Source organism: Salvelinus fontinalis, chromosome 27 (assembly GCF_029448725.1).
Source record: "Salvelinus fontinalis isolate EN_2023a chromosome 27, ASM2944872v1, whole genome shotgun sequence".
Lineage (NCBI taxonomy): Eukaryota > Metazoa > Chordata > Actinopteri > Salmoniformes > Salmonidae > Salvelinus > Salvelinus fontinalis.
In genome coordinates this window covers 16,328,656-16,345,155 of record NC_074691.1, presented here as the reverse complement: position 1 = coordinate 16,345,155, position 16,500 = coordinate 16,328,656, and the positions used below count along the sequence as shown (strand labels likewise).

General features: G+C 44.9%; 1 protein-coding gene across 1 annotated transcript in view; it reads left to right on the top strand.

Annotated features, from left to right (window-relative positions):
- rcan2 (regulator of calcineurin 2) overlaps positions 1-16,500 on the top strand; it is a 114,668-nt gene that overhangs the window by 2,580 nt on the left and 95,588 nt on the right. Inside the window, exon 2 of the mRNA XM_055885024.1 lies at positions 3,289-3,506. Within this exon, the coding sequence (XP_055740999.1) occupies positions 3,291-3,506 (216 nt within the window). The 5' untranslated portion in view covers positions 3,289-3,290. The remainder of the gene's footprint in view (positions 1-3,288; positions 3,507-16,500) is intronic.

Sequence of the window (16,500 nt, the reverse complement as noted above, 5' to 3'; positions counted from 1 at the left end):
TCTCTCTTTCTCTCTCTCACACACTCTCTCTCACACTCTCTCTCTCTTTCTCTCTGTCTCTCTCTCTCTCTCTTTCTCTCTCTCACACACTCTCTCACTTTCTCTCTCTCTCTCTCTTTCACTCTCTCTCTCTCTCTCTCTCTCTCTCTCTCTCTCTCTCTCTCTCTCTCTCTCTCTCTCTCTCTCTCTCTCTCTCTCTCTCTCTCTCTCTCTCTCTCTTTCACTCTCTCTCTTTCACTCTCTCTCTCTCTGTCTCTTTCACTCTCTCTCTCTCTATATCGCTCTCTTTCACTCTCTATCTGTGGGATAGAGCAGATAAGCATGTTACACCCATGAGATCAGTGAAATGGAACAATTGACAATTGGAATGTTCCACAATGGGCCAATAAATATAGCCTAATGATTTTAGTCATTGACCTTGTGGTTTGTCTAATGTTCCTTGCCTCATAGTTAGCATAGTTAGTTTGTAGAACAGTCATTTGATGGTCCATTGATTCCATTCATAATGAGAGATCATTTGCATTAAGCCTTGTTTATCATTCTGATTATTTGGAAAGTACAGTGCTTAATTAATGTATTCAATCTAATCAGTCATCTTTCATCTGAGATGATGAGTAAACAAGCATACAAGTGACTAATGGGAGTGGCATGGAGAGTCAGTCAGACAGACAGACAGACTGCTGCACCTCAAAGGCTGTTGACTCTCAGTTCTGAATGCATCATTCTATTCTCTGGACCTGTTTAACTCTGACTGTCAAACCCAAACTCATATCCTCTTCAGCAGACGTGTGTGTGTGTGTGTGTGTGTGTGTGTGTGTGTGTGTGTGTGTGTGTGTGTGTGTGTGTGTGTGTGTGTGTGTGTGTGTGTGTGTGTGTGTGTGTGTATGACTGCCCCCTCCCATTGAAGCCATGGAAGGTCAAGGTCGTCAACTGTACTGCAGGCATTGTTAGCAGAAAACAGGATTCCCATTAGAGTGAATGTGGTGAATCTTCTTGTAAATATATATTTTTTTATCAAAGACAATAATTGCTTCTAATACACCAGATGTACTGTATATTCTTGAACAGATTATTAAAAAATTGCACACAGAAGAAGTTGTAAGGATAATTTAGTAGCTAATGGCAGCCTGTAGTAACCCGGTCGGCCTTCAACTTGAGTTAATCAATGAGAAGGGAAAGGCACTGAGCTAGCCTGCACATGTTATGTCTCGATTAGACGCCATCACAGATAGAACAATGACACAGATATTTCACCGGATTTAATGTGAAGCATACAGTTGGCGTTTCCAGTCACTACCAAATATGGTGATGAGAGGAAGCCCAGTGGCTGGCAGTGGGAGAAGATGGAGCGAGATGGATTTTGGTCGACATTCTGCTCATTTTCTCATCGATAAAACATTTGATCTCCATACAGTTTTCAGTTTCCAAAACTAGAATCTGTAACAAACAGAGTGGACTGCGTTTTGTAGACTTTACCCTTTGCCAAAGTTTCAAAACAAATTGCGTTGTTTAGAAGGAATGCAAGGGCCAATTGGGGTATTGCACACAAGCGCTTCACAGAGTAGGCGTTCCCTAACGGAAATATGCAACTAAATGATAGAACACGCCAATAGGAACTCACTGCTCGTGCTTGTCTCTGCCCACCTCCTTGCTTATTCTGCCCACTATGATTAATTTGCTCCCATTAGAAACAACAGGCTCTGGTCTATCTTGGGTTAGTTATAAAAATCTTTGACGCCGTCTTAACCGACTTCATTTGGCTTCAATGCGCTATTGAGTCTTCACATAGCAATGAATAGTGTGACTTGATCGATGGCTTTGTCCATTCATATATACAGTCGTGTGTGTGTGTGTGTGTGTGTGTGTGTGTGTGTGTGTGTGTGTGTGTGTGTGTGTGTGTGTGTGTGTGTGTGTGTGTGTGTGTGTGTGTGTGTGTGTGTGTGTGTGTGTGTGTGTGTGTGTGTGTGTGTGTGTGTGTGTGTGTGCATGCATGTGGGGGAGAGAGGGAGCATCCGTGTGTGTGTGTTCTTGTTTTGTCTCTCCTAACAGCCTTGTCTCAGACCACAGGGCACAATGCTGATATTGAAATGAAATAGGGCCCTGTCTGTCTGGAACACTTCAATTTAATCAAGCACCCCAGCAATCTGTGGATTTCATTAGTGTTGCAGCTATTTACAACAGCGTTTACACAGGCCAGGAATGATCCAGACAGCCACAGTCGCTATCAATAGCCTTTTGTGAGTGTGGGTGTTTGTGTTTGTGTGTGTCCACAACAGTGTGTTTGTGTGTGTGTATGTTTGTGTGTGTCCACTGTCCATAACAGTGTGTGTGTGTGTTTCCACTGTCCATAACAGAGTGTGTGTGTGACGAGTGATGTGCTGATCCTAAAATAGCCACGGGATGTGTGTGAGTATGAGGCTGCTGGTGACAGTGCAGGCTTGCCAGCGGACTGGAGATGTCATGGTCTATTAATGACAGGGAAACCGTGACAAGCACCTAATTCCTTCACGTCTCCATATCTCCTTCTCACCTCTGTTGTATCTGCTCTACCTCTCTCCATCCTCCACTCTCACCCGCCAATCCTCCTCTCCACTCCTCTCCTCCATCCCTCCTCCTTCCTTCCTCCACTCCTTCCCTCATCACACCTCTGTGGGATCACCCATCTCTAAGCCCATCACCTAACCTTTTGGCAGAGTATTAGTGGCCTGGGCCAGAGGTTAACATCTGTTGGCTTGGGGTTGGAGAGGTTAACACTCTCTATTCTCTCTTTCTCTCTGTCTCTCTATTTCTCTCTCTCTATTCTCTCTCTCTCTCTGTCTTTCTGTGTTGTTTTAACTGCCTGTGGAGGTGGACTGTTTTAGAAGTCATCGGTGGTTGTGAGATCAGATCACCATTAATACGCTGTCTAACAACACTTTCCACTCTGTGACTATGGAATGAATCCTGTCAGGTGCACTTCAGATATATGGTCAAATATATAGATGAGGAAGAGAGGAGGGAGAGGTGGGAGGACAGGGGTTCACAACCAAGATGATGTCATAGTAAGACAATCTGTGAGGTTAAGCCTCAGAACACGTTTGTTATTTTCGAACAAGAGCTAAAGATACAGCTAGTCCTGTGTGTATTTAACTGAGTGTGAGCTCTGTATTCAGTTAAATCAGTGGTCAGTTAGCCTTCAAGTGAACTGGTACAGAGGTGAGTTTGACTGTCCACTTCTTCCCCCTAGGAGCCATCACAGCATTTGGACTGAGCACACCCATATCTCTCTCTCTCTCTCTCTCTCTGTAGCCATGAAGGGGGAGCATTTATTTTCCAACCTGAGAAACGCCACATTCTACCAGCGGGTCTACCTACTGGGGGGCGAGGAGCTGCTGGTACTGCAAAGCACTGTGGGACATCCCGCGCTGGGCGACAGCTTCCACCAGATCACCGACTTTAACGACCTGCCCACCTCCCTTTTCGCCTGCAACGTGGACCAGTCTGTGTTTGAGGATCAGGAGGGCAAGGTAAGGTCAAACCACTCTCTTCTTATTCACGGGGGAGAGAGTTGCTCAATGTCCCCCTGCTATTTTCACTTAGGCCTTCTCTTGTTTGGCTTGTCTAAGGAAAAGTGATTCAAGGTGATAAAACTGTAAAGGTCACATTGTCCATGAGATTGACCTTGTTTATCCTCCTGGTCCATGCATCCACCACAGTTGTTGTTATTTATGGTACGATGGTTTTCTTGGTACTGTATTTCTTGGTGCCCTCTGGTCCGTATGGCATAAAGTTGATTCATCTCAGGGGTGGTTCATCTTCTGAGAGCAATTGAGGGCAATTTGCCCTTGGCAAAGAAACACAGTGAATATCTCTCTGACCTACTGTACTCCACTCTGTGGATGCCTGGCAGCCATTTTCTACATTTATCTGGTGTCATCTCTCCCTGGCCGTCTTCGTACTCAACGCTGTCCTCATAATCCACCATTACCCGGGGTTGGCCTGTCAGGCCTGTTATGTCATCCAGTTTCCCCCGAGTGGCGCAGCGGTCTAAGGCACTGCATCTCAGTGCTAGAGGCGTCACTACAGACACCCAGGTTCGATTCCAGGCTGTATCACAACCGGCCGTGATTGCGAGTCCCATAAGACGGCGCACAATTGGCCCAGCGTCGGGTTTGGCCGGTGTAGGCTGTCATTGTAAATAATAATTTGTTCTTCTTGCCTAGTTAAATATAATAAATAGAAGATCCAGCTGAAGTTGAGATCAAAAGCTGCCATTCTGATGGGGGCTGGTCATCCACTGTACCTCTAGTTATACACTATCATGGCAGGCAGTGGTTTTGATATGTGGCTGAGGAGTCCTAATAGATGTCCACAGGGCCAAATAACTTGTTGGAAGTTCTATCTGGTGCTCTGAATCTCAGCATCTCAGAGGTCAAGGGTCATTGTCGTCTGAGTGTCAACAATGGCTCTAGTGTGACCATTTTGGTTGCATATGCTCCTAAATATTTAGCTGTGCGACCTGGAAACACAAACACAGTGTTCCCGACACCAATTTAATTTGTTACTGTTGTAATGATTCGCTCTACGGTTGTTTCTGAGTGCACCAGAGTAAAAAGCGAGTGCATATTCGTTACCATCATGGTTGTACCGCAGCAAATCTAACGGCGTATTTCTACCCCAAACAGTTTACAAGATATGACACACATCTATAAAAAAAAATCTTCCTATGGCGGATTGGCGGGCCGCATTTTACATTCAGAAACCATGTCGCGGGTCGTTCTAAAACGTCTCGCGGCCCATTTGTTTACACCTTGTTTCGTCATGTTACTTCATTAGCTAGCTAACGAACAACCTGGTAACTTTACTAGTAGAATATATCTGAATATCTGGGGGCACAGAGAGAAAGGGGTATCTTCTTCAGGAGATCACTGATCATAGCAATGAATGAATGAATGACTGATCTCTTGCATGTCATCACTCACAAACATGATGTTCTTAAAGAGACGGTGTACACATTCAACGTAATGCATCTCAATATAGTGCTTTTCCACAACGCAGACACCTAACATTCCACACATGACTTTGTAAGTTCAATGAGAGTTATTTGTATCATTTTGGCTTGATATAATACACATGTATTTAAAGGGTTACATTGGTTTCTAGGGCACAACATGTGCTTCAGAAGTAGCTAGAATACATATAGGCCCCAATATAGATTATACAGTACCCGTCAAGTTTGGACTCATTCCAGGGATTATCTTTATTTTTACTATTTTCTACATTGTAGAATAATAGTGAAGACATAAACTATTCAATAACACAAATGGAGTCATGTCATAAACAAAAAAAGTGTTAAACAAATCAAAATGTATTTTATATTTGAGATTCTTCAAAGTCGCCCCCCTTTGCCTTGATGACAGCTTTGCACACTTGGCATTCTCTCAACCAGCTTCGTGAGATAGTCACCTGGAATGCATTTCAATTAACTGGTGTGCCTTGTTAAAAGTTAATTTGTGGAATTTCTTTCCTTCTTAAAGCATTTGAGCCAATCAGTTGTGTTGTGACAAGGTAAGGGTGGTATAGAGAAGAAATGTATCTTTTATTTGGTAAAAGACCAAGTCCATATTATGACAAGAACAGCTTGAATAAGCAAAGAGAAACGACAGTCCATCATTACTTTAAGACATGAAGGTCAGTCAATCAGTTTCTTCAAGTGCAGTAGCAAAAACCTTCAAGCGCTATGATGAAACTGGCTCTCATGAGGACCGCCACAGGAAAGGAAGACCCAGAGTTACGTCTGCTGCAGAGGATAAGTTCATTAGAGTTACCAGCATCAGAAATATGTATCCCAAATAAATGTGTCACAGAGTTCAAGTAACAGACACATCTCAACATGAACTGTTCAGAAGAGACTGCATGAGTCAGGACTTCATGGTCGAATTGCTGGAAAGAAACCACTACTAAAGGACACCAATAATAAGAAGAGATTTGCTTGGGCCAAGAAACACGAGCAATGGACATTAGACCGGTGGAAATCTGTCCTTTGGTCTGATGAGTTCAAATTTGAGATTTTTGGTTCCAACCGCTGTGTCTTTGTGAGACGCAGAGTAGGTGAACAGAGGATCTCCGCATGTGTGGTTCCCACCATGAAGCATGGAGGAGGAGGTGTGATGGTGTGGGGTTGCTTTGCTGGTGACACTGTCAGTGACTTATTTAGAATTCAAGGCACTCTTAACCAGCATGGCTACCACAGCATTATGCAGCGATACGCCATCGCATCTGGTTTGCGCTTAGTGGGACTATCATTTGTTTTTCAACAGGACAATGACCCAATAGACCTCCAGGCTGTGTAAAGAGAGTGATGGAGTGCTGCATCAAATGACCTTGGCTCCACAATCACCCGACCTCAACCAAATTGAGATGGTTTGGGATGAGTTGGACCGCAGAGTGAAGGAAAAGCAGCCAACAAGTGCTCAGCATGTGTGGGAATTCCTTCAAGACTGTTGGAAAAGCATTTCAGGTGAAACTGGTTGACAGAATGCAAGAGTGTGCAAAGCTGTCATCAAGGCAAAGGGTGACTACTTTGAAGAATCTTAAATCTAAAATATATTTAGATTTGTTTAACACGTTTTTGGTTACGACATGATTACATATGTGTTATTTCATAGTTCTGATGTCTTCACTATTATTATACAATGTAGAAAATAGTAAAAAATAAATAAAAAACCTTTTGACTGGTACTGTATTCTAATCGATTTAAATATACAACTTTCTGGTGCTTTGAAATGTTATGTTGTGGTCCTAACTTTTTAAAATTTAGAGCCCTGGTGTCAACACAGATTAGCGACCTTGACCTCGGCTCCCCCTCGTTCATCAACAGACGTTTTTCTTGACGTTTGTGAGATGAAAATAAAAAAGACTAAGAGAGTGAGTCCAGTCCACTCCCTCTGCTTTTCTACTGAATGTGGACATACTTCCTGAGGCGTTCTCATCGAGAACTCTTTGCTTCACTGTGTCCTGTTGTGGTCTGTGTGTGCTGGGGAGCATTGCTCTTCTGTGCCCCTCTCTGGAGCAGAGGTCATGTGAACAGAGCAGAGGAACTGTGCTAGTCAGGTCTTTCTGCCCCAGTGAACAGTCCCATTTCCAGCCCCAACACCAGCTCCATCCTCTTACCCTGCCCCGTCCCAGCTCAAGCCCCAACACCAGCTCCATTCTCTTACCCTGCCCCGTCCCAGCTCAAGCCCCAACACCGGCTCCATTCTCTTACCCTGCCCCGTCCCAGCTCAAGCCCCAACACCGGCTCCATTCTCTTACCCTGCCCCGTCCCAGCTCAAGCCCCAACACCTGCTCCATTCTCTTACCCTGCCCCGTCCCAGCTCAAGCCCCAACACCAGCTCCATTCTCTTACCCTGCCCCGTCCCAGCTCAAGCCCCAACTGCAGCTCCATCCTCTGCCCCAACCCCAACCCCATCTCCAACTTCAACCCCATCCCAGCCCCAAACCCAGCAGCCTCATACCCAGCCCCAGACCCAATCCCCTCCCAGCCCCCTGCTCCAGCCTCAACCTCAGCAGCCTCATACCCAGCCCCCGGCACCAGCCGGCTCCAGCCTGCGTCAGTCAGAGAAGAGACATTAGCTGGTCGGCCACACCACTGCTTTGATCCTCATGCTGTGCGACAGCTGCATACAGAAGCCATTCCTCCAGGACAGCAGCAGGCTAAAGGTGATCCATCACTCATGAGTCACACATACTGACATACACACGCCTGGACATGGCTGGACTGGACTGGCCTCTTGGGACTGGACTAGACTGGGTTGGGATGGTATAGGATAGGATGGGCTGTCTCTTAGAGTGGATAATGGGAGGAAGAAAAGCAATGAAGGGAGAGGAATGGGCAGGATATTAGGTCTAAGAAGTGGAGGAAGGGAGGAAGAGGAGGATGCATTCAACTGACTTGAGTGACGGTAATATAGGTAAAACATACACGTTGCCATGACAACCACGTTAAGCATTCCATTTCCCTCTATAATGAGCCCTAATGAAGCTTAACATCAGTCTGCCAGTGAGGCATCATCACCCAGGGCCTCTGGTTCTGCTGACTGATCTACCAGGGTGAAATCAGTCCAACAGCACCTGGATGTTTCCCTCTGGGTTTTTCTCCCTGATTTGCCTCGCCGTCAAATTTATTTGTGTGAAGCATAGTTTCTGTTTGCACCCGAGCCAGAATCAATTTAACAGGCTATGTGATAAGATTACTTTGATGAGAATCCCTGGGTGATGAATCATGACTATTTATAGCTGCATAGTGTTAGCTATTAGCCTGTCTCTAATAATAGTTCAGTCTGTCTGGGGACTGGGGGTGGAAAATCAGTCAGTCCTAAAGCCCCAGTGGGCTGCAATGGAATTTGGAGTGTCATTATTGGCCCCCTCGGTTCCAAGTTCCAACGACTTGATTTACCTCTAAGTGTCCTCTCAGTTGAGTGTCCAGACTGTTTCCAGGACCAGGGGTTAGACAGACACTTTTAGAGCTTAAGGATATTTAAACCAGAGATTTGCACCTCCAAGACTAATACTAAATTGGATGGAGTCCCTGGTTCCATTTGTGTGCCACATACTTTCCCCTCTAGTCCCTCTCTACCCAGGGTCTTTTCTCAATCGATAGTATTGATCGTCAGCTTGGAAATGTCAAGTTACAGCGAAGGAGTCTGAGTATGATTCATAACCAGGTCGATGGGGACTGACTGACGTGGCATTGCAGATGACAGTGAACCCAGATTGCGGTTCGAGACTGCGGTTCGAGAGTTCGAGACTGACGTGCTCTTGTCTTTTCTGTTTTCTTTTACGAGGTGATTTTCTTTGTCGTTTAAAGCAGCAACACGCTCCTGTGGAGAACGTAGGCTAATAGTGTAGATATTTGTGTCTAATAGCAGCCTACTACTAAATAAAATTTAAACGGTATTGTTTAGTAAAAATGAATGCAGTAAGCAACAAATAGCAACATACTAGGCTCACCCATCCTGAGAATGCGTCATCTAATTATTATTATTATTATTATTATTTATTTTTTTACCTTTATTTAACCAGGTAGGCAAGTTGAGAACAAGTTCTCATTTACAGTTGCGACCTGGCCAAGATAAAGCAAAGCAGTTTATCTTTGCTTTATTTATTTTTAAACACATACAACAACACAGAGTTACACATGGAGTAAAACAAACATCAGTCAATAATACAGTAGAAAAATAAGTCTATATACAATGTGAGCAAATGAGGTGAGATAAGGGAGGTAAAGGCAAAAAAAAGGCCAGGGTGGCGAGGTAAATACAATATAGCAAGTAAAACACTGGAATGGTAGATTTGCAGTGGAAGAATGTGCCAAGTAGAAATAGAAATAATGGGGTGCAAAGAAGCAAAATAAATAAATACAGTAGGGGAAGAGGTAGTTGTTTGGGCTAAATTATAGATGGGCTATGTACAGGTGCAGTAATCTGTGAGCTGCTCTGACAGCTGGTGCTTAAAGCTCGTGAGGGAGATAAGTGTTTCCAGTTTCAGAGATTTTTCTAGTTCATTCCAGTCGTTGGCAGCAGAGAACTGGAAGGAGAGGCGACAAAAGGAGGAATTGGCTTTGGGGGTGACCAGAGAGATATACCTGCTGGAGCGCGTGCTACAGGTGGGTGCTGCTATGGTGACCAGCGAGCTGAGATAAGGGGGGACTTTACCTAGCAGGGTCTTGTAGATGTCCTGGAGCCAGTGGGTTTGGCGACGAGTATGAAGCGAGGGCCAGCCAATGAGAGTGTACAGGTCGCAGTGGTGGGTAATATATGGGGCATTGGTGACAAAACAGATGGCACTGTGATAAACTGCATCCAATTTATTGAGTTAGGGTGTTGGAGGCTATTTTGTAAATGACATCGTCGAGGATCGGTAGGATGGTCAGTTTTACGAGGGTATGTTTGGCAGCATGAGTGAAGGATGCTTTGTTGCGAAATAGGAAGCCAATTCTAGATTTAACTTTGGATTGGAGATGTTTGATGTGAGTCTGGAAGGAGAGTTTACAGTCTAACCAGACACCTAGGTATTTGTAGTTATCCACATATTCTAAGTCAGAACCGTCCAGAGTAGTGATGCTGGACGGGCGGGCAGGTGCAGGCAGCGATCGTTTGAAGAGCATGCATTTAGTTTTACTTGTATTTAAGAGCAGTTGGAGGCCACGGAAGGAGAGTTGTATTGCATTGATGCTCATCTGGAGGGTTGTTAACACAGTGTCCAAAGAAGGGCCAGAAGTATACAGAATGGTGTTGTCTGCGTAGAGGTGGATCAGAGACTCACCAGCAGCAAGAGCGACATCATTGATGTATACAGAGAAGAGTGTCGGCCCCAGAATTGAACCCTTTGGCACCCCCATAGAGACTGCCAGAGGCCCGGACAACAGCCCCTCCGATTTGACACACTGAACTCTATCTGAGAAGTAGTTAGTGAAACAGGCGAGCCAGTCATTTGAGAAACCAAGACTGTTGAGTCTGCCGATGAGGATGTGGTGATTGACAGAGTCGAAAGCCTTGGCTAAGGTCAATGAATACGGCTGCACAGTATTGTTTCTTATCGATGGCGGTTAAGATATCGTTTAGGACCTTGAGCGTGGCTGAGGTGCACCCATGACCAGCTCTGAAAGCAGATTGCATAGCAAAGAAGGAGCGGTGGGATTCTAAATGGTCGGTAATCTGTTTGTTGACTTGGCTTTCGAAGACCTTAGAAAGGCAGGGTAGGATAGATATAGGTCTGTAGCAGTTTGGGTCAAGAGTGTCCCCCCCTTTGAAGAGGGGGATGACCGCAGCTGCTTTCCAATCTTTGGGAATCTCAGACGACACGAAAGAGAGGTTGAACAGGCTAGTAATAGGGGTTGCAACAATTTTGGCAGATCATTTTAGAAAGAAAGGGTCCAGATTGTCTAGCCCGGCTGATTTGTAGGGGTCCAGATTTTGCAGCTTTCAGAACATCAGCTGACTGGATTTGGGAGAATGACAAATGGGGAAGTCTTGGGCGAGTTGCTATGGGCTGTGCAGTGCTGTTGACTGGGGTAGGGGTAGCCAGGTGGAAAGCATGGCCAGCCGTAGAAAAATGCTTATTGAAATTCTCAATTATAGTGGATTTATCGGTGGTGACAGAGTTTCCTATCCTCAGTGCAGTGTGCAGCTGGGAGGAGGTGTTCTTATTCTCCATGGACTTTACAGTGTCCCAGAACCTTCTTGAGTTTGTTGCAGGAAGCAAATTTCTGCTTGAAAAAGCTAGCCTTGGCTTTTCTAACTGCCGGTGTATATTGATTTCTAGCTTCCCTGAAAAGTTGCATATCACGGGGCTGTTCGATGCTAATGCAGAACGCCATAGGATGTTTTTGTGTTGGTTAAGGGCAGTCAGGTCTGGAGAGAACCAAGGGCTATATCTGTTCCTGGTTCTAAATTTCTTGAATGGGGCATGCTTATTTAAGAGGGTGATGAAGGCCTTTAAAAAACATAACCAGGCATCCTCTACTGACGGGATGAGGTCTATATCCTTCCAGGATACCTCGGCCAGGTCGATTAGAAAGGCCTGCTCGCTGAAGTGTTTCAGGGAGCGTTTGTCAGTGATGAGTGGAGGTCGTTTGACCGCTGACCCATTACGGATGCAGGCAATGAGGCAGTGATCGCTGAGATCTTGGTTGAAAACAGCAGAGGTGTATTTAGAGGGCAAGTTGGTCAGGGTGAGATCTATGAGAGTGCACGTGTTTACGGCTTTGGGGTGGTACCTGGTAGGTTCATTGATAATTTGTGTGAGATTGAGGGCATCAAGCTTAGATTGTAAGATGGCTGGGGTGTGCATGTTCCAGTTTAGGTCACCTAGCAGCACAAGCTCTGAAGATAGATGGGGGGCAATCCGTTCACATATGGTGTCCAGAGCACAGCTGGGGGCAGAGGGTGGTCTATAGCAGGCGGCAACGGTGAGAGACTTGTTTTTAGAGAGGTGGATTTTTAAAAGTAGAAGTTCAAATTGTTTGGGTACAGACCTGGATAGTAGTACAGAACTCTGCAGGCTATCTCTGCAGTAGATTGCAACACCGCCCCCTTTGGCCGTTCTATCTTGTCTGAAAATGTTGTAGTTGTAGTTAATGTGCAGTAGAGTTGATTCTCGCCATTTGTTTAATTTGGTACAGCGCGTCCTCTTATCTCATTATCAGCTGTTGTCAAACACATGTGAGCCTCGCAGACCAGCTGGCTGGTGTGTTTACGGACATATTCAATCAATCCTTATCCCAGTCTGCTGTTCCCACATGCTTCAAGAGGGCAACCATTGTTCCTGTTCCCAAGAAAGCTAAGGTAACTGAGCTAAACGACTACCGCCCCGTAGCACTCACTTCCGTCATCATGAAGTGCTTTGAGAGACTAGTCAAGGACCATATCACCTCCACCCTACCGGACACCCTAGACCCACTCCAATTTGCTTACCGACCCAATAGGTCCACAGACGACGCAATCGCAACCACACTGCACACTGCCCTAACCCATCTGGACAAGAGGAATACCTATGTGAGAATGCTGTTCATCGACTACAGCTCAGCATTTAACACCATAGTACCCTCCAAACTCGTCATCAAGCTCGAGACCCTGGGTCTCGACCCCGCCCTGTGCAACTGGGTACTGGACTTCCTGACGGGCCGCCACCAGGTGGTGAGGGTAGTTAACAACATCTCCACCCTGCTGATCCTCAACACTGGGGCCCCACAAGGGTACGTCCTGAGCCCTCTCCTGTACTCCCTGTTCACCCACGACTGCATGGCCATGCACGCCTCCAACTCAATCATCAAGTTTGTTCGGCTTGATTACCAACAACGACGAGACGGCCTACAGGGAGAAGGTGAGGGCCCTCGGAGTGTGGTGTCAGGAAAATATCCGCACACTCAACGTCAACAAAACAAAGGAGATAATTGTGGACTTCAGGAAACAGCAGAGGGAGCACCCCCCTATCCACATCGAAGGGACAGTAGTGGAGAGGGTAGAATGTTTTAAGTTCCTCGGCTTACACATCACGGACAAACTGAATTGGTCCACCCACACAGACAGCGTTGTGAAGAAGGCGCAGCAGCGCCTCTTCAACCTCAGGAGGCTGAAGAAATTCGGCTTGTCACCAAAAGCACTCCCAAACTTCTACAGATGCACAATCGAGAGCATCCTGTCGGGCTGTATCACCGCCTGGTACGGCAACTGCTCCGCCCACAACCGTAAGGCTCTCCAGAGGGTAGTGAGGTCTGCACAACGCATCACTGGGGGCAAACTGCCTGCCCTCCAGGACACCTACACCACCCGATGTCACAGGAAGGCCATAAAGATCATCAAGGACAACAACCACCCGAGCCACTGCCTGTTCACCCCGCTATCATCCAGAAGGCGAGGTCAGAACAGGTGCATCAAAGCAGGGACTGAGAGACTGAAAAACAGCTTCTATCTCAAGGCCATCAGACTGTTAAACAGCCACCACTAACATTGAGTGGCTGCTGCCAACATACTGACTCAACTCCAGCTCACTTTAATAATGGAAATTGATGGAAATTGATCAAAAATGTATCACTAGCCACTTTAAACAATGCCACTTAATATAATGTTTACATACCCTACATTACTCATCTCATATGTATATGTATATACTGTACTCTATATCATCTACTGCATCTTGCCATCTTTATGTAATACATGTATCACTAGCCACTTTAAACTATGCCACTTTATGTTTACATACCCGACATTACTCATCTCATATGTATATACTGTACTCTATACCATCTACTGCATCTTACCTATGCCGTTCTGTACCATCACTCATTCATATATCTTTATGTACATATTCTTTATCCCTTTACACTTGTGTGTATAAGGTAGTAGTTGTGGAATTGTTAGGTTAGATTACTGGTTGGTTATTACTGCATTGTCGGAACTAGAAGCACAAGCATTTCGCTAAACTCGCATTAACATCTGCTAACCATGTGTATGTGACAAATACAATTTGATTTGATTTGAGCCTGGGAAGACGATTATCTTCCTCAAAAGTCTGCAGCGAATTCTATTCGAAGAAAAGCCGAAATGAGTAACATCCTGGCATTTTAAAGCATAATACATTTTCCAAACCATAAAACGTTCTATTTTCAATATAACTAAAATGCCTACTATTTAGAACGCAAGTAGGGTTATTTGGACACGGCTAATGTGTCTAAAAGTGTCAGCCTCTGAAAGGCAATGTACATAATTACAGCCAGGGAGCTGAAAGGGAGAGGGGTCAGAAATGCAACACCGAACGTTTCTTCTTAATGGAAGAACAAAGTTGCCTATTAATGGAACGTCTCAAACAAGGAAGTGGCGGAAGAAAACAGAGTAATGGGGGGAAACTCTGGGGTCAGGGTGACACCCTGACAGATCACTTCCTCTCTGAAGAGGCCAAGTTTCCTGACAACATTGCAAGGAATCTACATTTGAGGGAGCTTTTGGTTTCTTTCGTGGTTATGTAACCCGGCATTTCCGCAGTGGTATGCGCTCTACTTTATATAGGCATATCACTTTGATGTGGCCAGCTACAAGTATGGACTTTTGCACCGCATGGATAGTTCTCCCTCCCCCCGTGACAAAGTACTCTGTGTGTCTCCACCCCCCCCTCACCACCACCACTACCACTATGATCCTGTCTTTTGTTAAACTGGCTAAAGTTGAAAGAGATTAGCTGAAACAGTATCTGGGTAAAAGGACACTGTGTTACGAGCGCTGCATCAGACGGTTGCTCTCTGAACAACGTTTATGGGGTGGCTGAAACAGAAAAAGTGCTGATGGTTTACAGCAAAGAAGCATAAAAATTCCTCCCTGTCTCTACTTTATTCAGTTAGCCAGCGAGCATTCACACAGAACTCTAACTTTTGTTATGAATCCTGGTGGTTACAGTAAAAAAAGATCCACATACCAGAGACACTATCAATATGCAGTTTAAAGACTGTCTTTGGTATGACGAAACACAACAAAGTTCCATCTGAATTAAGCACCTCAAAGATATACTTTATATGTAAAGTTGGCCTCATTATAATAAACTACCTGTGTGACCATCTGGGTCCATTAGTTTCCTACTCTATGAGTGTTGAGACCATATTAGCAAGTGCATTGTGAATGAATGAGATCTACAGTATAGCATCTGTAAGCCCTGCTTCATCTCGGACACAGATGGATTTGAGAAGAAATCATCTGTTCTGTCTCTTGGGGTTTAGGTCCTCCCACTCACTGCTTATGTCACTCCTCTCTATCTCTCCTCTGTGTGTTGAGCTTCATTACATAAGCCTGCCCCAGTCCGCTCTGCTCTGACCCTGATGAATTGTCATCACCCACACCAAAGCCACAGCTTTCGGCTTTCTCACGTCACGTCCAACAAACAATGCTGTATCATCCTCTGCCTGCCTGTCTGTCTGCCCGCTGGTCTGTTTGTTTGTCTGTGTACGTCTGTCTATCTGCTCGCACATCTATCTGCCCGTCTTTCCGTCCATCCTCCTGCCTGCCTGCCTGCCGGTCAGTCCGTTCGTCTGTCTAAGAATACAGCAGGGATCTAAGCCATCCTGGAGAGCAGCCCCACAGCTTAGACAGATGATTTACACCAATCAGAGCACAGAGAGACCATTAGACTGCAGATGTCTACTGGAATAACTCCACTGTTGATATTTACAGTGTCCCTGTTAGAGGACGTTGGAGCCAACACTGTCTCGTCACCGTGGTTTTTCCCACAGCGGTGACTGTAGACGGCTGGGTTTAGTCAGAGCAAGGGGACAGTGTTGTGTTTACTTTACCATGTAAGTTTAGGCAGATTTGGGACATTGAGGAGAAATCTGTTTGTCTGGGCAGGGGAATCAAAGTTCTTTCCTCATCTCTCTGATGCGGAGAAGGAAATAGCTTCTGATGGTCCTCTCTGGTCCAATATATATGGTTCTATAGATATGTTTCTATATCTATAGATATGTTTCTATATCTATACATATGTTTCTATATCTATACAAATGTTTATATATCTATACATATGTTTCTATATCTATACATATGTTTCTATATCTATACATATGTTTCTATATCTATACATATGTTTCTATATCTATACATATGTTTCTATATCTATACATATGTTTCTATATCTATACATATGTTTCTATATCTATAGATATGTTTCTATATATATATATATATATATATACCTGTAGCTTGTACATGTTGGACTCCTCTGCACAGAGATGATTCAAGCATAATTTACATTATTCTGTTGTGTGTAATAGGCTGTGGAATATTGATGGCAGGTCTCAGTATGTCTTGTGAGTCAGTCGGTTAGGAGGACACAGCAGTGAGATGTGTTTGTGCTGCTACCCAAGGCTGGAAATAACTCACATACTTCAGATAGCTCTCCACCAGAGTTTCAGAGAAAGCATCGGACTCCTATTGACTCTCTCTAGCACTCCCTCTCAATTCAATTCAGTTCAATTCA